Raw genomic sequence first — 25680 nt, 5'->3', positions numbered from 1 at the left:
GTAGCTAGGCTAAAAACTGACTAAGACTAGATGTGACAACTACTTACAACTTTTTGAAGGCTCCAGGAACTGTTTAGGATGGCACAAGGAGGTGGGGGGGAGGTATAGTTAGGAGTAATAGGTTGAAATTTAGCAAAGGTATGTTTAAGCTGGGCCTGAATATCAGGGACAAATCTCCCCAATGGGAAGGCCTACTTAACAGTATATCAAAGTCTTCTCTCTCTAACTTCCTATGCTCAATAAACCTTTATTCCCAACAAGTCCTGGGAGAGGGGCTAATATGAGAAGGGGAAGCTCTGAGTTTAAATAAAAGCTTCCATTTGCTGCAGAAGTCTCTCTCTCTCTCTCTCTCTCTCTCTCTCTCTGTCTCTGCAGTGTCATCTCTCCTATTGTGCAGCTGGAGCTGTAATTCCCAGCTTGGGTAGATGTACAGTCGCTAGCTCTGAGATAGTGTACTAAAAATAGCAGCGTGGCTGCAGCAGTATGGGCGGTGGCTTAGGGTAGCCACCCGCATACAGTCCCATTTGAGTTCTTAAGTACATACTCAGGTTCCTAGTTTGAGCCATGTTGCCACAGCTACACTCATTTTACTGGTTTCAGAGTAGCAGCCGTGTTAGTCTGTATTCGCAAAAAGAAAAGGAGTACTTGTGGCACCTTAGAGACTAACAATTTGTTAGTCTCTAAGGTGCCACAAGTACTCCTTTTCTTTTTACTCATTTTACTGTGTTATGCTATAGTTCTGATCGAGTTATCTGTCAATTGGCACTGGGAATTATACCTCCGAGCTGCAGTGCACTACTGGGCTTTTCCATTTTATTTTTTAAATACTTTTAACCATTGGAAAGAGTGATTTACAAAGCCAAAAGATGGCAGACAGTGGTTCAGCTCCATTTGAAAGTTAGAGGGAGTTAGGAGCTTTATTTTCCTCTGTGCCTTTGAAAAATCTCCTCTTAGATTATTTGGGAGGTTTGATATTTTTAGGGTGACCATACATCCCATTTTTGGCCGGGACAGTCCCTTTTTTAAGCCCAACCATCAGGCAAAAATGGGCATTCGTCCCATTTGCTTTGACTGACTGGATCAGTTGGCAAAATGGGACAGATGCCCACTTTTGCCAAAAAAACGGGTGTGGAGAATGTGTGGAGGGCAAGCAGCAATGCCAGGGTTCAGGCCTCTCCAGCCTCATGGGGGCAGGCTGGCAGAGCTCGAGTCAGCCCCAGCCTCACACAGGGGGCAGGCAGGGCTTAGGTGAGTCTCGGGCCAGCCCTGTGTTGTGGGGGGAAGGGCTCAGACTAGCGCCAGGTGGTGTCCCATTTTCCTTTGGGGAAATATGATCACCCTAATATTTTCAAAAGACATGGCATCTGCTTTCCTTGCTTGCTTGCTTTCTCCACAGCCTGTTCAAAGAACCAGTCCTGCACAGTGATTACTCTTGAAATCCAGCCATCAGCGATACGATGCATTTTCTACCCTGACACACAGATATGCACACATGGCCTGCAAGGCCACAGCTGTCGAGTTTTACTCAAGGAGCCAGCGACTTACATCTATTGGAGGCGAGGTAAGTGCAAGGCAGTACCATATTGAGTAGACTCCATTGTAGAAGCTTGGGGGGCTGTTCCGATAGATGGGAAAATGGTGAAGTATCTGGTAGAAGCAAAGCACTAGAGTTGCCACCCATCTGATTTGTATGGGATGGTCCCAGTTTGGGTGGGGTGGTTGTTCTGCATCCAAAAAAGCATGTGAACACCTCCCAAAATGTCTTTCGTGGTGAAGCCCAAAATCCTCATCATTGTGATGTTGCATCACAGCAGTGGGGTGCAATAAGTTTGGTCTGCAAAAAGACTTCAAAAGAGGATAAATCCCTAATAATTTAGTAAAATTTTCATCATATCTAAATTACTTAGAAGCCTAAGTTCCATTAACGTTTAAAGAGACAGGATCCATGAGGCCTAGATTTTAAAAGGTATTTAGATGTTGCTAAGATCAGCAACTCTTAACTGATTTAGGAACCTAAATCTCATTTTCAAAAGAGATTTAGGCTCCTGAGTGCCTAAATCCCTTTTGAAAATGAGATTTAAGCTTCCAAGGAAAACAATTTTCTTTTTTCCCCCCTCTACAAATAGATTCATTCACACCCATCTCTGCACCTGATTTAACTTCATCCGTGTACATTCCATCCCATGGAGTTTTGCTCGGCAGGTCCCAAGTAATCCGGGTTGGTTCTGAGTGGAGAAATGTTACCCAGTTTTTTGGGATTCCATATGCAGTACCTCCAATAGCAGAGAACCGGTTTCATCCTCCAGAGCCCTTTACTTGGCTGCAATCCTGGAATGCTACTATGGTTCGGTGAGAAGGCACATTGTGGAATAGTTTTGTGATGTCTTTATTTAGCAGTGATGCTCTAAATCCATTCAGGCATTCAGATACCATAATGATGAGCATTGTATAAATGACTAGATATGTTGATAAATGATTACATTTAGGTGCTAACAGAAAAACCACCCTACACTACACACTGCCCAAAAGTTGTATTTAACTGTACACCGTATAGTATAAATAATACTGAGATTCCAAAATTAGTGCGGCTTCCATTTTATTTCTTTTTTTTTTTCTCCTACATCTCTCATATTTCAGCCTTATTGAGATCTGGAGGGGGTTGATGCAGTTTGAGGTGATTGGTTTTTAACTCATTGAATCCAACAGATAGGCTCTTGCTCAAATAGAAGTCATGGGCTAGATGCAGGAATTACTGGGTGAAATTGTCTGACCTGTGCTATGCAGGAAGTCTGATTAAATAATCAGAAGGGTCCCTCCTCGCCTTAAAATTCTGTAAAAACACAAATATTGATTGAAATGGTGGGAGTAAAATACAAGATTCTGAACATTACTTGTAATGCACAGACTGATGTTCAGTGAGAGGAGGGCTTGGTGGGCATTGGGCATGTTACCTTGCAGGATTTCATTCATCTTTGTCGTGGGAAGCCAGTTATCATTAGTCCAGGAGAGCCAAAGTGACCTGTCACAAATATAAATGGATTAATGAAAGACAGGAGATTCTAATACTGTTGTATAAAATATCTGTGCATCTGGAATCTTTAAGTGTTGAACTTGGGCAACTAGTTTAAAAAAATGCAGCAACAACAACAAAAATGTCATGAAAGTAGATATATATTTAAACTATTAAAAGGGTTCCTAGCGCAAAACATCTACATTCGATAAAATAGAAAGCACCATACAACACATGTAAAACCAATCAAACTGAGCCATGCTGCACCAACACACAGGAAGCTGGCACAGAAGGAAATGAGAGGATGGAGGATAGGTCCATTAATGGCTATTGACCACGATGGACAGGGATGGTGTCTCTAGCCTGTTTACCAGAAGCTGGGAATGGGCAACTGGGGATGGATCATTTGATGATTACCTGTTCTGTTCATTCCCTCTGGCATTGGCCACTGTTGGAAGAAAGGATACTGGGCTAGATGGAATTTTGGTCTGACCCAGTATGGCCGTTCTTATGAGATTGTCACAAGACATGACCTTTGGCTTGAGCAAAAGTGATCAATTCCCAGCTGGTACAGAGAGCAGCAGACTTTTGTCTTAGTAGATTGAGAAAAACAAAGGAGGAAGCCTAACACAGGAATGTTGTAAAGGGCAAAAATATTACTGGGTTCAAAAAAGAACTAGATAAGTTCATGGAGGATAGGTCCATCAATAGCTATTAGTCAAGATGGTCAGGAAAGCAGCCCCATACTGTGGTTCCCTTAACCTCTTACTGTCGGAAACTGGGATTGGAGACGGGTGGATTACTCAATAATTGCCCTGTTCATTCCCTCAGCAGCATCTGGCATTGACCACTGTGAGATACTGTGCTAGATGGACTATTGGTCTGAGCCAGTATGGCCATTCTTCTGTACTTGCATAAAAGGGACATGGACAGACCCAGTGAAGGGCCCCAGCTGACCTTTTCTGGGAGAGAGTCCAAGAATTAAAAACCATTGACCAAGACCCATGAGTCTAGTAATCAAGAGCAGACCTGTGCCAGCCATGTGGGGGACAGGTAATAGCTCCAGTACTTCGGATCTATGTTATCAAGGTCTTTAAATAACACACTCAAGAAGTGAATACAACTAGAGACTGTTTTGTGGGTAGTCGAAAGCGCTTGGTGTTTGGTGGTCTTGTGTTGCAACATGCACCTGAGCCATGTGGGTGTCAGCAACGTAACCACATTAGCCATGCAGCTTGACAGATGCTCAAGGGATCTGATGAGATGCAGCTTGTTTATTCAGCTGCACAGTGATTATGTATGGTTGATATACACAAACTGTTGCAGTAACATGTACAGCATCAATTCTTGGTGACTGCAGCCAAAATGATGTGTACAGTCATCTGCAGTACATGTTTGGTAAGGGCTATCTGCCTCTACTGCTTCCATCTAAAAAAATCATCTCTTTCCTCAGCATGAAGAATTTGGCTGAGATTTTCAAAGCTGTTGAGGGGTCGTGGGTGCCTTGTTCCCATTAATATTAATGGGAACTGGCTGTCCAGATCCTTAGCTGACTTTAAAAATCTCAGCCTTTGTCTTTTGTTTGTTTAAAGATCAAAAGCACTGTTCGTAATTGTAAACTTAGATGCAAGGAGGATTGCCATGGAGAATCACACAGACCTTAAACTGCCAGGTCTCCTGGTACAAGTAATAATGCAGATCATTATTAGGGCCTGTAAATCATTATTGCACAATATTTTTGTCTCTTTATAACAAAAAAATCAAATTAGGAGGCCAACATTACTGATATGAGAGACCAGTTTCACATATATATTTATTATCACAGTTGAGCTGGGTCATACTTGGATAAGAGCTCTCCAAGAAACAGCGGGTTGGTGCAGCACCTATGATGTTAATTCAGTAGGTGGCGCTATTTCCTCTGCATCAGTACGGAACTGCTTCTCTTGTATGTTAGGGGAATTCTGGTGCTGGAGTTGCCGTATTTTTGATGAGATGTAAACATGAGCCTCTGATTACTTGTGATTGTTTAAAAAAAAAATCCAACCATGGTGTTTTTCATGAATAAGCTCATTAGGGTTGTGTCCTACCCATGTTCTGACCTGAGGAATGTGTATATTGCCCACCCAGATTTTTCCCCTGCAAAGTCAACTCAATGTGCTGCTTCAGTTTCTGTTTTAAACTCTTGCATGGCCTTGTTGTGCTACACATCTCCCTTGTGGGAAAACTCGGTAGAATTTAACAAAAGACGATGATTTTTCTATAATATATTTGAACCACCCTGAAGAATTTAATAGCGAATTACATCCCTGATATTGATTTGCCAGACAATTTATAAACAACTTAGAGATAATTCCATAGGCTTTTAGGGTAGTTTCTATAGAACCTTATCAGTTCCATTCTTATTAAATTTGTAAGTCCATAAAGGGTTAAACAGCACAGATGTGACTGCAATTCAGTATGTGGGATTCCTCTTAGTCCAAAATAGCCCAAATGGTGGTGATCTTTCAACACACGTTTGATGGGGTTTTTGGAGAGGTCTGACAGTATGCTCTCTGATGATGAAGGGATGGAGAGGAGTGTCTGCAGGTGTCTGGCTGATTGAGTTTCTGTTGAAAGAACTGTTTGAATGTTGCTGGGATTTTGTTGTATTTATTGTTAATGATTTGTTAGGGCACCTCAGACATTGGATAGACATCCTTTTTGTTGTTTTAAATCTAAATAAATAAATATATCCTTTCTTTGCCTCCAAAGGGGGTTGTTAAATGGATGCTAGGAATGTGTTTGAGATGCACAGATATAAAGGTGCTATTAAAGGGTAAAAAAATTATTTTATTGAACTTCAGCTCAAAATAAAACGAGCTGCAAGAGTACAAAAGTAATGCTGGTTTGTCAGCCAAAATGAACACTGCCTGTATCTTTAGGGCTAGTTGTTGGCAACCTGGAGATGGACTGCACCAATCTTCTCCTGTCAGTGAAGACTGCTTGTACCTGAATGTGTTTGTGCCTGCCAGCATTGTAAGTATTGAGCTACCAGAACATGGTGTAGCAAAATGTTGTTGTCATGCTGTCTGGAGTGGCCCACGAGTGAGAATACCAACCTCAGGGTAGACTGTTAAAACGCAGGGCACAAACCCCAACTTGGTTGAGAGTTCTATAATTAGTTTTCACCAAATGAGTAACAAATGTCATGTCCTCAGGCACTATACAGCTTTAACATGGAGTCATAGACAGTCTCCTTGGGCATTCTGGTCTATTTTACCACACAGGCAAGTTTGACTCTGTGGTAGGTGATCACTTTACACCAAAGGTCACAAAATATTCAGGTTGCTTCCAGTCCCAAAGAACCGGTCACTTATCCCAGGTCAATTTGCACCTTGGATCTCACACCAAAAACAACGCTTGTAGCCAATCCTGTAATACACTAACTGAAGGTTTATTAACTAGGAAAAAATAAATTATTTATTAATAAATAAAAACAAATTATTTACGAAGTTAAAACAGATAAACATGCCCATATAAATGAGTTGCAGTCTTAGGTTTCAGGTGGTGATAGAGCTGTTGAAATATGTCCATTAGGGCTAACTCAGCTTAGTTCTGGGGATCTCTTGCTTATGTTTAGGAATCTTTGCCCCTTAAAGTCCAAACCACATTCTTTCTGGTCAGGAATTTTTATTCTCATTTCCTTAGAGTCCAAGCTGATGAGATGAGCGTTTCTGCATGTAATCTCTTTGGGTGGGGTGGGGGAGCAGCAATTGACAAGTCTGTGTTCCATAATGGCCCGAATGGATTCAGTAGTCCTTCCTGATGGGCAGGAGATATCACCTTCTGTAGGAATCCAGCATTTTGCATTAGGTGAAGTTTTTTCTCCTGTTTGAGTTACGGTTTCAAAACAACCTTTTTATAGTTATAGAGCAAATACTTAAGTATTGCCTTATAGCATGGGATACAGAGATTATAAATAGGATTAATACATACAGCATCAAAACACTAAACATATTTTTATAACATTAATATCTGTTATAACTATACTAACCCAAAGGCAAGCCAGAGTGTTTCTCAGCTGTGCATTTGTCAGTATTAAGTGAGGCCTACCGGTCTTGGCAGCTGGTCTGCTAGCGTCACAGTTGAATCATTTGAAAATGTTTTAACCATGATAAGCAGAAGAGTTTAAAGTGGTATCCATAGCATCCTTGAAGTAAGAGTTGGAGAAGCCTTAGCAATGGTAAGTCACCTAGTCCAGTCTCCTGCCAGTGCAGAACTCTGCCTTACAGTATAGTTGTTTGTGCTTTGGCTAAGCTGTGTCTCAGTACGTCTGCAGAGCAGGAAAGGCAAGTGGGCAGAGAGGAGGAGATACACAAAGGGCTAGTCTGTACTACAGAGGCTCTGCAGATGCAGCTGTCACAGTTCGGGTCAATCAGATCTGTGTTTCGCCACCGTGGTCCACCACTTTAGATTCCCAGCTTTTCAGCCATTGCGTCTTCAGCGGAGACTCATGTCTCTCCCTCTTTACTGGGGTTTGTCCAGTCTGCACAATTCCCTCCCTACCCTGTGATATCCCTGGCAAGCCAGTCTTCCTCAACAGACCAGCATCTGCACTTTGCTCTCTCCTCAGAGGCCACAAACACTGCAATTGTGAGAAGTTATAAGTTAATACATAGCCCTTTCTAAGCAAGTTCGTTTATTCTTAAAGTTAAAGCATTATAGAAAATACATACTAAAAAACAATGAAAGAACCAGTGCGCCTACTAAACTGCTTTACACAGGTCACACCAACTCCAGCCTTGGGTTCTGGCAGGTGTCAGTCCTTTCAACCCTTCCCTAAGGATTTGGGGCCCCCATTGGACAGCAGGTCCTGTCCATTTGCTGGATCAGAAAGAAGGCTCCGAATCGGTTTAAACTCAGGCTATTTATCCAAAAGTCCTGTCTTTGTCTGTTGAACCAATACATGCGAGCCTCACCAGGTGGTGGTGGTACTTCTCTGGTGGCATTACAATTTGACGGAGGCAATTTGCCTAATCACCCCCCTCCAGCTGTTTTTAATTCCTGGAGGGCTGCAGTCATCCTCCCCTCTGGAATTACATACAACCCTTGGCCCACAATGATGTATAAACTTAATGCAGTAAGATCTAAAGATACTGCAAGAAATTGTTGTATCTGTCACAACTGCTATATCGGAATAGCTATCCTGGCACAACTCTTTTGTGTAGATGCAGCATGTATCAACAGAAGGTGGTTTTCTGCCAGCACAGTAGCAGCACCTCCCTGAACAGTATTATCTATGCCAACGACAGATGCACTCTTCTCTTTTGTGTCCGTATTTGGGGTTTTGCTAGCACAGCTATGTCAGTCACACCCCTGACGGACATTGTTATGCCAACAACATGTTGCAGTGTAGAGTTGGCCAAAGACAGGGAAAGAGAGAGAAAAGAGAGTGGGGAAAAGAAGGAAACTAAGGGCAGAAATAGCAGTGTTCCTAAAAACGAGGCTCTTTTCCCAGGGGGTGATGCTGAATGCCACACAGCTAATAGTGATGATGACTAGCAGTTTAGTTACTATATACAGGCCATAATCTACCCTTGATCTTTGTGGAAACCTCCCACTGATGTCGGTGGGAGGTCTGCAGTGGATTGAGAGTTGTCAGCAGTGCTAAATTTATGCCCCAGCCCACGGATCACAAAAGTGTTCCTCTCCGAAAATGGGCACGGGAGCCTCTGCACTCAGATAAACTGTCAACTGAAAATTTTAAGTTCATCTTTATAACAAGTAAAAAATAAACCTTCCCACTGACCTGGGTAGTCTAGCTGAGCTTTTAACAAGAGAGTAAACAGGGACTGGGGGCAATGTGCCTCATGTATAAGCATGAATTTCTGCATTCAGTATTCTTTGAGCTGCTTGAATGCAACTTCATGTATCTTTTAGAAGTGGCCAACAGTCTGTTTTCCCACTGCAACGCCAGATTGTTATTAACTTTCTGTGTAAAGTCATTGCTTTGTAAAAACTTCAGGTCATTGTCTTGGGAAGCTTGCCAGCTCCTTTTAGCTACTGCTTTCAGAAGAGCAGGGGCTTATTTGAAAGCATCGTGTTTACAATAACCCCAACTTATCCAAATGGGTGGTTTGGGGTGTGGTGTGTTTTTTTTTTTTTTTTTTTTTTTTTTTTTTTTTTTGAAAGAGTTTGTAGACCTAATACTCCTGTCATTCTTATGGGTGCAAATCAGAGGTAGCTTCACTGAGGTCAATGGAATGTCACGTAGATAAATCTAATGTAAAGGAGAGAAGAATCAGGCTCTTTATTTTTACAGCAGAAAGTGGAAACAGGATAATATGCCCCAGACTGTCATTTTCTTGCTGCTTATTGTGGTAAACTGTTGTGTTTACCCACATGCGGAGAGTAATAGTTGATAGTTTCAGTCTTGATGAAGTTAAAACAACCAAGATGTCCCCTAGAGAGAGACCGAGCCCAGTGGCTTGCACAGTAACATGCTGCATCTGAAGTGAAACACAAAATGGGAGCTTCCTCCTGTAGCTGGGAAGGGACTTTAAAATTTAAAGCTTCAGTGCCCAGAAAGCAGAACACACAGTTACGTGCATCACGTAAACTTCCACGTACAGCTGGTATTTCTGAGCTCCTTTTCCTGCCAGTAACCATCCTTGCTTGTCACACTAGCAAAGCAGGGCTGGCTTTTGGCTCGGGTTGCCTGATGCAGTTCAAGCAGAGGGATTATTGTAGCATTTTGCTGGCCTAAATAAAGAGTTGGATTAATGTCAGCTGTGCACCCTTCAGGGAAGAATCTTCCTCACCTCCCCAGCCTTACTGTGCCGTCAGTGTGGTGCACAGCTCCTAATGCAATCCTGTTAAGGACTGTTACATATCCTGGAACTTGACTGGTTCTGTCAGGGTTAAAATGCTCCTGCCAAGCCCCTTCTGAAATGCCTTGCAGTGAAGTGGAGAGGATAATTGAAAACACTTCTGAACTCCAGAAAGCCTGTCAGAACTGCCTTTTATTTTCCATGTTTCATGAAAACCAAAGGTGTCAAGGCTCAGGTCGATCATGATTCCTAGCCTAGTTGTGGAAGGTAAGGACAGTTTTATGCTGCTGCCCATCACTGTAGTATGTGAGCTTTAACTGCAGAGTTCAGATCTGTGTTTGCATCCTAGTCCCTGAAATTCAGGAGGGCTCTGCTCCTGGCTTTTGGGTCACATTCTATCCTGTCCTGAGTTCAAACGTGTCCAGACTTCACGAAACTACAGTCTTGGCATTGGCACTGGGCACAAAGGACCCACTGGTGTAAAAATTTGGCTAGTCCTAACTCATTCACTTTCTTTCTTTTTATGAGTTAGGCTTAATTTTGTGCCCAATCCTGCCAGGCACAAATCTGCTCCTGTGAAATGTTGAGCACCCTCTGCTCTCAGGATCAGGCCCATTGGGACTACCAGCTGAAGGCCAGCTGCTAGAGGGCGCATAGCCAATTAGTGTGGACCCCAGCTGATGACTTTGCATGTGTGCCCTGCACATTAGCACAAGGGCAAGCCCTCTGAGTCCTTAGGCGGCGGCAGCAGCTCCCCTGGGTGAACCAAAAGGCACCTTTCCCACTAGCTGTGCCAGTGGGAGCTGTGCTAGGCTTGTCTCATTTGAAAGTCTCTCTGCGTGTTTTACTGATAACAGTTTGACCATCCGTGTGTCATTCCTAAATGCAAAACCAGAACTGATCAAACAATATTGGTCAATAGCCACATGGCAATCCTGGCTGGTGCTAGTGTTGTGCGTGTAAGGAACTTCTGGCCAGTTTTTCCAGTTAGCTGCAGTGTTTTCTGTAGTATTCTTCTGTTTTGCATGTAATAGGCCAGATTCTACTCTCATTTACAATGGAGCATTGCCATTTACTTCAGTGGAGTTACTCCAGATTTCCACCTATGGTCCAAATTTGGTGTGAACCAAAGGCCTTTAGAGTCCATGGAAAGGGTTGGCTTCACTTGGCTTTAGACCAGGCCTTACATTCTCTCTGCCCTAATATGTAGCTGCCACGTGTCTTGGCTCTGGTTAATTGACTGTAGCTCAGGATAGAGAATAAAGAATGTGATAGATTCCCAATTTTTTTTAAAAAATAATCAGATAGCCAATATCTAGTATAAAATTAATTGGATACCAAATAAGAACCTGGACAGTACAACACATCTCACATTTTGTATGGAATAGTTCATTTTTAATATAAAAATATGGTAGCATCCTCCTGAAATGATTAACTTCCAAAAAGTGAAGGAGAGATGATTAGTGGTTGCTACAATTCAATATAAAGATCTGCTTTAGATGACAGCACTAAGAACCAGTAGCTCTGCTCTTGAAATCTGTGCTCATCAGGGGATCACTACCCAGATTATCCCATGTGCTTCTCAAAAGGTTGGATTCATGTACAAGACAAACCAACTGAGGAATTTGCCACTTCTCTGTGAAGAATAACCATAGGGAAAAGGAACAAGTGTATCTAAACCTTGTGTATTGTAGGGCAGATGTGGAGAATGGGTGGCATTCTGTTTACCCTCAATACTTGAAGGCTGAATCTTCTCAGTAAGGTGCTCCACATCTGCTAGCAAAGCTTCTGCTTTCCCCCCGTCATTTCTTCTCCTTCCCCCTTGTTATCACTAGGAAATTAGGTCATGTTATCTAACATGACTTTAAACACAACTGAGGAGTCAGTGAGACTGGGACCATTTCTAGGGACTCTCTACTGGAACCACTATGACCAGCTGACATGATGTTATGTAAGATTTGCCCCATGATGTTGAACATTGTGTTAGCTAACATGACTCCGCAAAGTGGTGTGTGTTAGACCAGATTTTCAAGTGAAGACAAACCCTCACATCTGCTCTCTCCTTCCTTTGTTCCTCCCCTCCAATTCCTTGGCCAGGACCTGCATAATTTTCTGAATGGGAAATTGGGGATGAAACAGTCTGAATTAGGCACTTTCTCTGGAGAAGAAGATGCAGAAGATTCAGAGATAGCAGCACTTTTCAGCACTTCTGGATGAAGGCAGCACATTTCCCAGTCAAACTTGATGCGACTTTGCTCATAATAAAAAACGTCTGAACTGACTTGCACCTTCCTCTGTCTGGTGGAAACACATTTTCAGTTCATAAATCAAGATCACCCCTTAACAATTAGAGAAAGCTGAGGGCAGTTTGCGACTTGCGCCTGGCCTCTGTTTTTGCTGGTAACTGACACTCCTGTGATGGTTTCCTCCTGCACAGATGGCCACACATTCGCTGGAAACAGATGCTCAGCCATCTCTTTTGCCTGTGCAAATGGGATCGTCCTGTTTAGTTAATTCTGGTCACAAAATGACAGCAGCAGAGGCCAGTGCTATCTAGTTCCAGGCAAAAACAAACCCCAGATGTGTTTTGATGCTGGTGTACAGACCACCAGCCTGTCTCTGAAAAACACCAAAGGCTGGAGGGAGGTTACTAGTGGGATGCTTCAGGATTGGGTCTTGGGACCTATCTTATAACATCTTTATTAATTACTTTGGCACAAAAAGTGGGAGTCAGTTAAGAAAATGTGATGTTGGGAGGTATTGCCAAAACAGAGGAGGACCGGAATATCACACAAGAAGATCTGGATGATGACCTTGAAAACTGGAATAATAGAAATGGAATGAAATTGAATATTGCAAAGTGAATGGTCATGCACTTAGGAACTAACAACAATATTTTTTCTATAAGCTGGGGGCTCATCAGATGGAAGCAACAGAGGGGGAGAAAGACCTGGGTGTATTGGCTGATCACAGGATAACTATGAGCCACCCATGTGATGTGGTCATGAAAAAGGTTAATGCAGTCCTAGGATGCATCAGGCACAGTATTTCCAGTAGAGAAAAGGAATTGTTCTGGAATACTGTGTACAATTCTGGTTTCCAATGGTTAAGAAAAATAAATTCAAACTGGAACAGATGCAGAGAAGGATGATCAGAGGAATGGAAAACGTACTTTGAGAGGAGACTCAAAGAGCTTGGTTTGTTTACCCTAAGCGAAAGAAAGCTGAGGGGAGATGTGATTGCTCTCTACAAATACATCACAGGGAGGGGGGAGGACTTAAAAATTTAAGTTAAGCACCAATGTGGACACAAGAACAAATGGATGTAAACTGGCCATCAAGAAGTTTAGACGAAGGTTTCTAACCATCAGAAGGTTTATAATCAACAGCCTTCCAAGGGGGGCTGTGGGGGGGAAAAACACTTAACTGACTTCAAGACTGAGCTTATGGAGGGGATGGTATGATGAGACTGCCTACAATGGTATGTAGCTGATCTGCTGCTGGTGATGGAACACTAGCTGGGGAGAGCTCTGAGTTACTACAAAGAATTTTTCCCAGGTGTCTGGCTGGTGGTTCTCGCCCACATGCTCAGGGTCTAACTGATCCCCATATTTGTGGTCAGGAAGGAATTTCCCCCCAGGTCAAATTGGCAGAGACCCTGGTGTGTGTATGTGTGTTGCCTTCCTTTGCAGCATGGGGCATAGGTCACTTGCTGGTTTAAACTAGTGTAAATGGTGGATTCTCTGTAACTTGAAGTCTTTAAATCATGATTCAGCCAGAGGTTATGGGTCTATTACAGGAGTGGGTGGGTGAGATTCTGTGGCTTACAACGTGCAGGAGATCAGATTAGATGGTCATGATGTTCCCTTCTGGCTTAAAGTTTATGCCTGTTCACTGAGCAAAGAGGATGGAGAATGATGTAGGAAGGTCCCAGGGGATATAATAATGGGAAGAAACTGAGGAATGGAAAATTGAGGCTGCATATCAGAAAATAATTCCTAACATTAGGGCCAGGCTTCAACCTCATGCAGAAAAGCCCACTGAAGGGAGCCATAAAGAGAGGAGAACTCCAAAAGACACATCCCATGAGTCTTTAGGTGAGCCATCCCTTCACTGGATTTGAGGTCCACTAGGGTTTGCAGAGACCACATAGCCAACTCTTGTTTCTGTTCTGCTGTGGTGGCCTCTCTGCTCCCTAGCGGTGCAGCCTCAACAGGAGGGAGTCCCCCTGTAGTTATTCCGTAGCAAGTGCAGAGAGGACCTAGGGAGAGCTGATGCTGCTTTTTAGACCCTACCTATGCTGACGGGAGGGATTCTCCCATTGGCACAGATACATCAACCTCCCTGAGAGGTGATAGCTAGGTTGACAGAAGAATTCTTCCATTGACCTAGCACTGTCTTCACGGGGACTTGGGTCCGCTTAACTGCACTGCTCAGGGGTGTGAATTAAGTGTAGACCTGCCTTCAGGAAAATTAATCTAGATTAATTTTAAGGTGTGAATTTAAACTGTGTTAAACCCTTCTGTGGGCACTCTCATTCAGAATTAAAGTGGTCTTAATTTGATTTAGTTTAATGCACTTTTTGGAAGATAAGCTAAATTGAATTCAGGACACTTTAATTCTGAATAAGAGCATCCACACAGGGATTTAATACAGTTTAATTTATCCACTTTAAATTCACATTGAGTTAATTCAGATTAACTTTCTTGAGTATCCCCATGTAGACAAGCCCTATGATTAGGACGCTGGATTCAGCTTAATGGCATAGTCCATTCAACAAACTGAATTTAATTCTAGGACTGCTGCCAGGCAGGCAGTTCTCCTCTCATCAGTGTCATTGCCAGGCAGTTTTGCATTGCTTGGAATGGTTCAGAAGCGAGGATAATCAGGTTCACAGCAATGACCTGAAGGAGACTATAGCCATAGAAGTATCAGTTGCTTTCATTCTCAGACAGACTCATTGTTGCATTAATTTGTCTGTGATCATTACAGGGCAGAAACATGGCTGTGCTGCTGTTCTTCCACAATGGTGTGAGTGGTGAGGCTGAGAAAGGGAGGATGGTCATAGACGGATCATACCTAGCTTCTGTCTGCAATGTCATCATTGTAACTGCAAGTTACCGTGTCGGAGTTTTCGGCTTCCTTAGCACTGGTAAGTCTGTATGCTGTCATGAATCTATGAACTGCAGGCCAATCACATTCTGCAATGTTTGCTTCCAAAGTATGTGTGTGTGTGTGTGCTGCCTTTTCATAAGCCAGAATCTTTGAATAAGTGTTTTGGAAGATCTATCCAAGGAAAGTCCGGATCATTGTGTCAAAGGGACATGGAGAGTAGCATGAGGCAAAAGGGGGCAGAAAGCAATCATCCCATTTGAAAAGAGCAGCTTGCCTTTTATTTACAGATAAAATCCTGGATGTTTCTATGTACAGTAGAACCTCAGAGTTCCAAACCTCAGGAATGGAGGTTGTTTGTAACTCTGAAATGTTTGTAACTCTGAACAAAACATTATGGTGGTTCTTTCAAAAGTTTACAGCTGAATATTGATTTAATACAGCTTTGAAGCTTTACTATGCAGAAGAAAAATGCTGCTTTCCCTTTATTGTTTTAGTAGTTTACATTTAACATAGTCCTGTACTGGTGCTTTTGTTTTGTTTTTTGTTTTTTTTGTTTGCTGCTGCCTGATTGTGTACTTCCAGTTCCAATTAAGTGTGTGGTTGACTAGTCAGTTCGTAACTCTGGTGTTTGGAACTCTGAGGCTCTACTATAAAGGGAAGTGGGCCAAAGAGAAGTTCTGGCTTTAAATCTTAGGGCCTGATTTTCCAGAAGTGCTGCCTGACTGTAATCCTAGTTGATGGCCCAGTGGTTAAGGTGCTAGCCTGAGACTTGAGAGACACTGGTTCAGTTCCTTGCTCTGCTATGGACTTTTGTGTGACCCTGGACTAGTCACTTTATCTCTCTGTGCCTCTCTTCCCCATCTGTAAAATGACAGTACTTCCCTACTTCATGGGACTGCTGTGACAATAAATACATTAAACTTTGTGTAAGATTAAAGATGGGGATGGGTAGTTGCTTGGCACCTCTGAAAATCAGCCCTTTGTCTCCTATACAGGATTTGGCACTATAATGTTCAGTGACCAGTTAAGGGTTTTCTTAAAGACAGCTTCACTATCACCATGTCTATGCCTCACAGAGCCAACAGAGGTCGCCCACGTTATCCTGACAGATATGGAGATACCGTCCATCAATGAGTTGTTACCATTTTCCATTCCAGACACTACAGCAAAATCACATGGTTCATTACTGCAAGCTGGAAATTAGCACACTTTCCTCCTCATGCTCTGTAATGCTGGGGACTTCTGCTTCCCAGTGCCCACTGATCCCAACTCCTATAAATAGATGGCTTGTTTGGCCAAATTTCCAGAAAACCTTGCACAGACAAAGTACCCAGTCTGCCTGCACAAATACACGTTTGCACCTATCTATGTCTGTCTGACAGCAGTGCAGGTACCTGCTGTTTGGCTTGGCTTTTATTAGGTCTTTTAGATTCATTTTAAACACTTAAAAATATTTTTCTTTCCCCTTATTTGCCTGGAAGGTTTATTTGCCTTTAAATAGGGGGTGGATAAAGGGATGAGGGGAGGAAACATAACGACTGAGTCTGGAGTTCTGGTCCCTCTTTCCTCTAGCTATTAGAACACTGTTTATATCCCTGGTCTTATACTGTACCTTTGAGTCCTTGCTGCATGCCTTATAGAGTTTCCTGGATTTCTTCATTGGACCCTCAGTCCCCACCACTGCTTAATTAATAATCTATCCTATGCATCTGTGGGGATCTGAGTAGGGAACTAACTTTTTCCCTTTGGTCTTGGTTAAGGCCGCTGCACCTTGCCACATGACACTTCTGATGATCCTGAGGTTGAGTTTTGCATGTGTAGTGACTCAGCTGAGTTTTGCCTGGTACGGCGTTACAGCAGCATTTCCCTTCTAGGGTGTCAGGTGTTTTTGGAGCTCATCCCCAGCAATGCCTGGTTTTAGTTCAGCCACCTGAGAGCCACACACTGCAAACTCCTTGTGCATTTTGGTCTGAGGTTGGCCAGGGCTACATCTGGGGAAAGTATCACTATATGGTTAGTTTTCTGCGAACCGGATGCTTATGAAACTGACACTTCATATTGGCTAGAGCTAGACAGGGTAGATAGGCATTGTGCAAGCTTCCATTACGCAGCACTGCCCACACATCTGCCACTAACTTCCTTCAACCCAGCTCATCTTATCTTAGTCTGTTCCTGAGAGGAGTCTGTTAGCAGGGCTGAATATTGCATGGTAGCATTGTGGTGTGGTCAGATGTCCTTCTCAGTACTCGGACAAACCCTTCAAGCCTATTTTCACCCATATTCCAGTTGGAATTAGAATTTGGGTCTCCGGTGGAGAAAAGGGGCAGTGCACAAACTCACCACTTAGACGCCAGTGAACAGCAGCATCTGTAGCGTTCTTTGCCACTGCTGCAGCTGTCCACAGAGACAGTGACGTACGTGTGTGTGTGTGTGTGTGTGTGTGTGTGTGTGTGTGTGTGTGTGTGTGTTGGCAGACAGAATGCAGGAACCTTCCCCCAGCCCCTTGGTCCAGTTCTCGCAGGGACTGGTACCATCTCTGGGAGAGCTCAGAGGTGCTTCCTCAGCATACCCCTGGGGGCCCAAAGGGGAGATGGGGCCACACTTCACAGCAGCCTAGGGAGACTGGGGAGCAACTCCTGCACAGTGGGGAGCATGAGGAGCTCCCTGAGTACAATCACTCCTATATCTCCTGTGGGCAGGGCAACTCCTCCTCACCCTCACTGCAGGCCAGGGCCAAAATGGCACACTTTGATCTAATCTGAGGGGAGAGCTCATGCATTCATTGCAGCTAGAAACTTTGCCACTATTGTAGTTACCCTTTACCTTTCTGTAGCATAATGCAGAACTCCCTAAGGTGCTTTTCTCTAATGTATAGCAGCAGAAAATTATAGTGAAGGGTCCCCAGCTGCTTCAGATACCTAAGAACTTTTGCCCCCCCCCCCCCCACAACCCAAATAGAAACTTCTGGGAGGTTTTCCTTTTCAAGTACTTGTTGAATGAAATCCTGGCCTCACTGAAGTCAATGGGAGTTTTGCCATTAACTGCAACAGGGCCAGGCTTTCACCCCTTGATTCTGGCTAAATATAGAAGTGTGAATATTAAAACGCCATATAAAGGGCCCAACACCACAAATGAAGGTTCTGATTCTCCAAGCAAAGGCAACTTCTGGATCCTTTGTTTACTTATCATAAATTGCAAACTCAGGAAAAAATGGGTTAAAGCTAGTAATTTTCTTGCAACAAAAAAGCTGCCTTTACTATTGCTAGCTCTGCAGTTATTCCTGACTCTCTTATGTGGCAGAGCTGTTCTAGGGCTAGGTGGGTCATGGGTATATACACGTGGTGGTTGCTTTGAGTGTAGAGAAAACACAGTTATGGGTTACACCTGCTTTTCTGTACATATTGAAAGGGCATTGTTGTAGCTATGTCGGGATATAGGCAAAAAAAGATATTGTTAGAAAACAACTTTCCTCATTTATGATACAAACAACACCTGGGGTGGTTAGAGCTGAACAAATCTGAAAAAGCCAATCCATTATGTGTTGTGTGGTTTGACAATGAAAATAGGCTAGTGCTTACCTTTAAGTTTGATAGAGTGGGATTACTTAGATGTTAAAGTGAAGCCCATTTATAAGTGTTCTCAGGAGTGGAGTCTTCGTAACTAAAGTCACTGTCTGTGTCTGGCATAGTCATCTGTGTCCTGACACCCATTTCTTTTCACTCTCTTGTGTTCCTCAGGAATGTGTTCTTTGTCTCAGAATAGATTGTTCATAAGATTTATATCGAGACCCACCACCAAAGTAGTGAAAACAGTTCCTGGTGGACATGGGTCTTCGGTCTAACTACAGTAAATGTTGGTGCATAAATCCTTTGCTTGAGTTCTTTGGTTCATTAAATACATTTCACAGCCCGTCTTACTCTTGCCAAGACACAAGGAACTGGTCATATTCCCCTTGCAGTATTTTCATTGTACTAGTGGCTAGGTCTGTCTCTGTGGTTAAAGAATTTACATGGATTTCACTTCCTTAGGTGAGCTCTCATGAGAGTTGCAGCAATATTTAGAATGAGTGAACTGAGTGTTGAATTGACAGCTCTGGATACTTATGATCTCTATCATAAAACAGGCTATGGAAGTGAAAGTTTTCCCCATTGCGCTGCCATTATCTCTCAACCCAACATGGCTATAGGCAAGAAATTCTAGTCTCCATGCTCATTCAGTCCTTGTCATTCTTAGCAGAGGGGCCAATAGCTGTGGTGTAGACACCTTAAGAACTATATTGAGACCACTAAAGTTCTATTCTATTTTGATTCTTATATTTCACCCATCACTGTGGTATCGAAGCACCTCATTATATTATGTTGGGGGACAACTATTACAAGAGGAGAGCTTTAGTCACTATTGGTCAGGGTTGGATTTGAACTATTGATCTACAAACCAGAAGGCTTCATATTCCATTACTAATTTGTTCCCCAGAGTGTTTTTAAATGAATCCTTATTTTAAAGATACATTATTTTGGTCTTGGCAATGGAAGGAACAAATATTTTCACCTAGATTGCTATTCTTGGCTGTTCTGTCTCCTTTTAAAGCTTTTCTAGTTTTGAATATGAAGCTTTTGAAGACAGGTAGGTAAATATAAATGGCCTATTGTGAATCAGTCATAGGCAATGAACAATTATTTTCACTTCCTTTTTGATATTTAACAAGGAATTGCTTATTTCTGCTTTTATTGCTTTAAGTTCCAGTTTCTTAGAAATCAGTGTCATAGGGAAACTAATGCCAAAACTGTCCCGCATTTAAAATATCAGGTTACTGTCAGGCACTGTTGAATAGTTGGCTGTCCTTTGGGTAGTCCTGGGGAATGTATGGTACTAGAATGTTCTCAGATTTTTTTCATTTTCAAAAGGGCTGTGAGTGGTGAATTGTAAAATTCATGTTATGCCAAACATTTATATGGGGCCAAACTCAGAGGAGGTGTATTCGTTGGGATTGTATTTTAGTTAGACTGTAAGGGGGTGCAAGGGAATCCAGAGGGTTGTAATTTTATATGGCAAGGGGCTGGACAGGATGGGTACAGGAGGAAAAGATACTACAAGAATATAAGTATTGAGAACTGCAGATACTCAGCATTTTGAAGATGAAGCTACCTATTTAAGTAACTAAATATGGATTGAGAAGTCTAACTTGAGGCACTCAATTTAGAAAATTTTGGCGTTGGTCTGTAGATAGTATTATAGCTTGCTGGTCGACTAGCTCAGCTGCCCTTTCCTTATTATAGTTTAAAAACAAAACAAACAAACAAATCCACCCATCCTGTAACTGTAGAGTCATAGCTGCAGTATCTCCGTTCTAAGCTGTAATGTTTTGGGTTATTATTGGGAAATACTGTAGTACTGTATTTTATTTTTGAATAGAAGATGGTAGATTTTTGGTTTAATTTCGTTGAGACAGAAAAGTCCCAGCTGGCAAATACAAAATGAAAACAGAACAACATTCATGATTTTTTTCATTTGCAGAAAGAGAGGTGTGGTGGTGGTGTTACTACTAAATAAACCTCTTTCTCATGGCAATCCATGCAGCTGGAAAAGCCATTCATTTTGTATGAACTGGCAACTTTTATTTTCATTAATATTCTCTGGGAGTGGAACATGCTGCTAATATATCACAGAGGCTTTGAAGAAAAGTTTCATCCATAGTTTGCTGCTCTCATGGTGTTTCAATTACAGGTTTCAGAGTAGCAGCCGTGTTAGTCTGTATTCACAAAAAGAAAACGAGTACTTGTGGCACCTTAGAGACTAACAAATTTATTTGAGCATAAGCTTTTGCTCACTTCATCAGATGCATTCCATGGAAAATACAGTGGGGAGATTTACTTACACAGAGAGAGAGAGAGAGAGAGAGAGAGAGAGAGAGAGAGAGAGAGAATGAACATGAAACAATGGGTTTTATCATACACCCTGTAAGGAGAGTGATCACTTAAGATGAGCTATTACCAGCAGGAAGGGGGGGAGGAGGAAAACCTTTAATGGTGATAATCAAGGTGGGCCATTTCCAGCAGTTAACAAGAACGTCTGAGGAACTGTGCGGGGTGGGGTGGGGTGGGGGGGAGAAATAACATGGGGAAATAGTTTTATTTTGTGTAATGACCCCCACCCCACCCCCCACTGTTCCTCCGACTTTCTTGTTAACTGCTGGAAATGGCCCACCTTGATATCACCATAAAAGGTTTTCCTCCTCCCCCCCTTCCTGCTGGTAATAGCTCATCTTAAGTGATCACACTCCTTACAGCGTGTGTGATAAAACCCATTGTTTCGTGTGTGTGTGTGTTTGTGTGTGATGTGTATGTGTATGTATATAAATCTCCCCACTGTATTTTCCACGGAATGCATCCGATGAAGTGAGCTGTAGCTCACGAAAGCTTATGCTCAAATACATTTGTTAGTCTCTAAGGTGCCACAAGTCCTCCTTTTCTTTATGGTGTTTTAATTGTTAGCCTGCTGTTTCCAGTCATCTTCAGAACGTTGCCAGAGAATGCGTGAAATGCTGAACTCATTGAGGTCAGCGATAAAGCTCCTATTGACTTCAACAGAGCCAGGATTTCATCTCATGTGCTTGGCTCGACTTTGCTGCAGAACTTGTCAGTGATGCCCTCAACACTTCCCCCCTCCATTCCTCCTTTTATAGACATTATAGCACTGGACTGGGACTCAGGACATCTAGGTTCTATTCCTGGCTCTGCTACTGACCTGCTGGGTGATCTTGGGCAAGTCTCTTCCCCTCTGTGCCTCAGTTTCCCCATCTGTAAAATGGGGATTATGATAATGCCCTTCTTTGTGAAGTGCTTTGAGATCTACTGAAGAAAAGCACTTGATAAGATCTATGTATTATCACTACTGTTACTGTTCTGTTGCACTGGGAAATGGGACCATATCTCCCCCCAATCTTCCATCACATTCAAAGGCTTTCTGTCTTTGTTTTCCCATATACTTTAAATTTAAATTACTTATTTTAGAATGAGGGAAGACACAAAGCAAAAAAAGAGCAACACTAAGTCTCCCCCAGAGAACACAGTGTGTGTCCCCTCCTTACCTGGCTGCATCTGAACTGAACACAAAACGGCATCAGTGTGTAGCAGACCACTAGAAATCTAAAGGTTCAGTACACAAAACTGTAAATTACATAGTTCCAGTATATGGATGTCCAATAGCTGTCTCCAAGTCCAATTTGAATTGTCCTCAGGGTTTCCAGTGCTCTCTATGGGTTTACTCACGCCTGCCCCTCTGATTTCTCATCCACTTTCTTCCCTACCCCCTCCACCTCCTAATATGGTCTCTCTATGATATGCTGCATTTGGGGATCCTCTTTCACCTATTCTGCTCCATCTAGCTGCAGTCTCACCCCTTCCCCCACATCTGGGCCTCCCAACCAAATGCCTTCTGCACCCCCAGAGTGAAAGTGGTATAAAGTGAGGGGGGGTTAGGGAGGGGGGATTCGAAGGGAAGACCATCCCATGGCTTCTTGTGACAGAGTGCTGGCTGTAGCACCCCATGCACTGAAATTGTTGTAGCCCAGAGAAGGGTGCATACTTGACTAGAGTGAGCCAAACAACCTGATTCTAATGGGGATGGCAGACACTTGGTAACTGCTGGGCTAATGAGACAATTAGCTCAGTAACAGGGAGGAGATATAATTGGGAGGAGCTCAGTGGGTGAGCTGGGGGATGAACGAAAGCTGTTCAGGAGATTCTGTTTACTGTATACCCGTGCTACATCCTGCTATGTTTGGAAACTGAGGATTGAGGGTACACATGGCGCAAAAGAAACACTCTGTGTGTTTGTGAGTAGGAGACCACAAAAGCAGGCTAGGTGGTGATGCTCACTGGGTAGCTGAAGAACTGCCCTATGACGCTTCTCCGTTGCAATTTGCCTTAGCTAAGTCTGTTAGATCCTAGGCTCCTTGGGGTATGTCATTTCTTTGTGTCAGGTACAGGGCCAAGTACGTTGCCAGTGCCAAACAAATAATGAATAACCACAGAGTCCCCAGGCTTGGTTGTAACAGTGATGCAGCCGAGCTCTTAAGCTGTATCTACACTAGTAGGGCTTAGCGGCACAAGTATGGTGCTGTAGCTATGCCGTCATAACCCTGGAGTGTAGGCGCTGCTTACAGAAATGGAAGGTTTTTTTCTGTCAGTGTAGGAACACCCACACCCCAGCCCTCAGAGTGACGGTAGCTAGGTCAGCAGGATCATCCTTGCATCGACCGAGCTGCATCTGCACTGTGGATTAGGTCATCATAGCTACAGAGCTCGGGAGGGGTGGGGGGTTTCCACACCCCTGAGCACTGCAGCTATGTCAGATTAAATTGTAAGTGTGCACCAGGCCTTAGATAAGATGCCCCCACACCGGAGTTGAAATGGAAAAGCTTACATGGTCACGGTCTGTGCCTAACCTGTTTGGTAGGGGAGATTTCTGTTTCCAGGGCTCCCATTCTGCCATTCAGTGCCCAGTCTAAATCCCACTGATGTCAATAGAAACATTCCAGTTGCTTTTAATGACTGGTTAAATTGAGCCCCTACGGAATAAGACACAGAGCACTGAAAACTGTCTCCTTTTGTCTCTTGTAATGGAGGCAGCTCTAAGGGGGTTGTCTATACAGTGACTGCCATGGAGGAAGGTGCTATAAGCTGTGGGCCTGATATTAAAAATGCATCATTCCACCACTTAAATGTTCAAGGGTCTCGCATGTATTTCATGTCTGCTTGCAGAGCAGTAATTGCCTTCTTCCCATTTCGTCTAACAGGTTCTAGTGTGGCCCGTGGAAACTGGGGCCTTCTGGATCAGGTGGCGGCTCTGAAATGGGTGCAGAAGAACATTGCTAGCTTTGGAGGAGATCCAAGTCAAATTTCAATAGCAGCTGATCGAAGTGGGGCAGACATTACCAGCATCCACCTACTTGCAGGTGCAGCAGATTCGAATCTCTTCAAGAGGGCATTGCTGATGGTGAGTCCCATTCCTCTCTATCTTAGTAGTGGATACCAACGGAAAAGACGTGAATTAATGTTAACAGAACTAAGGAGTGTGCTTGCTGGTCTTATTTTATACATATCTACATTATATATTTTACTTTATTTTATTTTAGCCTCACTAAAATATATTATTGTATAATAGCACCTAGCAGCCTCAACTGAGATTGGGATTGCCTTGTGCTAGGCATTTTACAAACTCATGGTAAGACCCATTTAAGTGACTGATTTAATCAAACTGACATTTTGATTCCTGTCACTGTTGTTTTTCGTGTGTGTGTACATAGAAATGGTTCATAATTTATAGTTTCCATTCTGTAAATATCATTGCTATTCAGCACTTTTTAGACTACAGAGCTGATTTGCCAAACATCCGGCCTCTTTGAAGGACTCTGTCATCCTTGAGGTATGTTGCCAGTCCCATGACAGATTCACATTCTAATTTTCACTTTTTTTAAAAAAAGGAAGTTTCTAGTCTTTGTGATTGTAATAGTAACTTGCTGACAGAGATTGCATGTGCCACTCTTTTACACAGCAAAAGACGCGTCCCCATTCATCTTAACTTGAAGTTAACTCTTAAAACTAACAATGATTTAAAGGTGCAGTTGATTTGCATGTACAATTTCTGCAGTATTTCCATACTAAATGGATAATTGAATTTGCAAATGGCTGAGCGAACAAAGGGCAGAAATAGCACTGGTCCTAAAAGTGCACTGATTTTTTTTCTTCGTGAGTTCAACTATGACTAGAGTCGTACCACTCCAAGTTACCTCATTTTGAGGAAAGTTACTTATTTTTATCCCAAAGTTCAACATCAATATTGTGTTCTCTCTCTTTTTTGGGGGTGGGGAGGGGTGAATATTCGTTATGCCAGAAATAAGGAACCATGAGACTAAGTTTCTAGCAAGAGTTACTTTAATGAAATGAATAAATCCCTTTAAACATTTTAACTTTCCTGAATGAATCATTTTTGCCCCCTCATTATGGTCTTCACATGTTGAATCCCACATTTTGATCTTGGCATGTTGAGAGGTATGACATAACCAAGGCCTTATCTATATTGAAAGTTGCACCCGAGAGAGCACAGGAAATGTGAGTGTCTGCTCTGTAACAGATTTACCAAATTCATTTGAAAACCGATTTAGTTAAACCAGTGCAAAACTCTGAGAGGACTCTGATTTATTTAAACCTGACTAATATCCATTTAGCTTAATGAGGTAAGGAATTGAGTTAAGAAATGTATGACCAAGATTTAAATCAAATTAAGAGTCTTGATGGAGCCTTTTATCTTTATCTTTTTTTTATTGGACCAACTTTTATTGGACAATCTTGTCTCTCTAACCAATAGAAGTTGGTCCAGTAAAAGATATTACTTCACCCACCTTGTCTCTCTAGTATCCTGGGATCAACATGGCTACAACTACACTGCATGCAATAACTAAGTCAGTGAATATCCACCTTTAGTTAAACTAGTGGAACTTTGATAGAGACAAGGGACTTTTGATGAGACATGTGCATTGAAGTCACTTTGGAACTGGGACTTATGCTCCACAGTAATTTACCTGCTTTTGAAAGTTGTACACAAGGCCTAACTAAAAATATAGTTTTCCTCCGTCTTTGTGCATAACACTGACTAATCAGTCAGAGATCTGTTGTGGATGGAGGGTGGTATATGATCCTAACTTTGTAGTATCAATCATCAAACCGTAATTTAAAATGTAACTTGT

At 42.6% G+C, this 25680-nt stretch overlaps 1 protein-coding gene across 1 annotated transcript in view; it reads left to right on the top strand.

Moving 5' to 3' along the window:
• TG (thyroglobulin) overlaps window positions 1–25680 on the top strand; it is a 207176-nt gene that overhangs the window by 100099 nt on the left and 81397 nt on the right. The window contains exons 37-41 of the mRNA XM_038391414.2: window positions 1397–1561; window positions 2127–2349; window positions 5932–6025; window positions 14811–14970; window positions 23731–23930. Of these exons, the coding sequence (XP_038247342.1) occupies window positions 1397–1561; window positions 2127–2349; window positions 5932–6025; window positions 14811–14970; window positions 23731–23930 (842 nt within the window). The remainder of the gene's footprint in view (window positions 1–1396; window positions 1562–2126; window positions 2350–5931; window positions 6026–14810; window positions 14971–23730; window positions 23931–25680) is intronic.

The sequence above is a fragment of the Dermochelys coriacea genome, chromosome 2 (assembly GCF_009764565.3).
Source record: "Dermochelys coriacea isolate rDerCor1 chromosome 2, rDerCor1.pri.v4, whole genome shotgun sequence".
NCBI classification, from domain to species: Eukaryota; Metazoa; Chordata; order Testudines; family Dermochelyidae; genus Dermochelys; species Dermochelys coriacea.
This window is presented reverse-complemented; position numbering and strand designations above follow the sequence as displayed.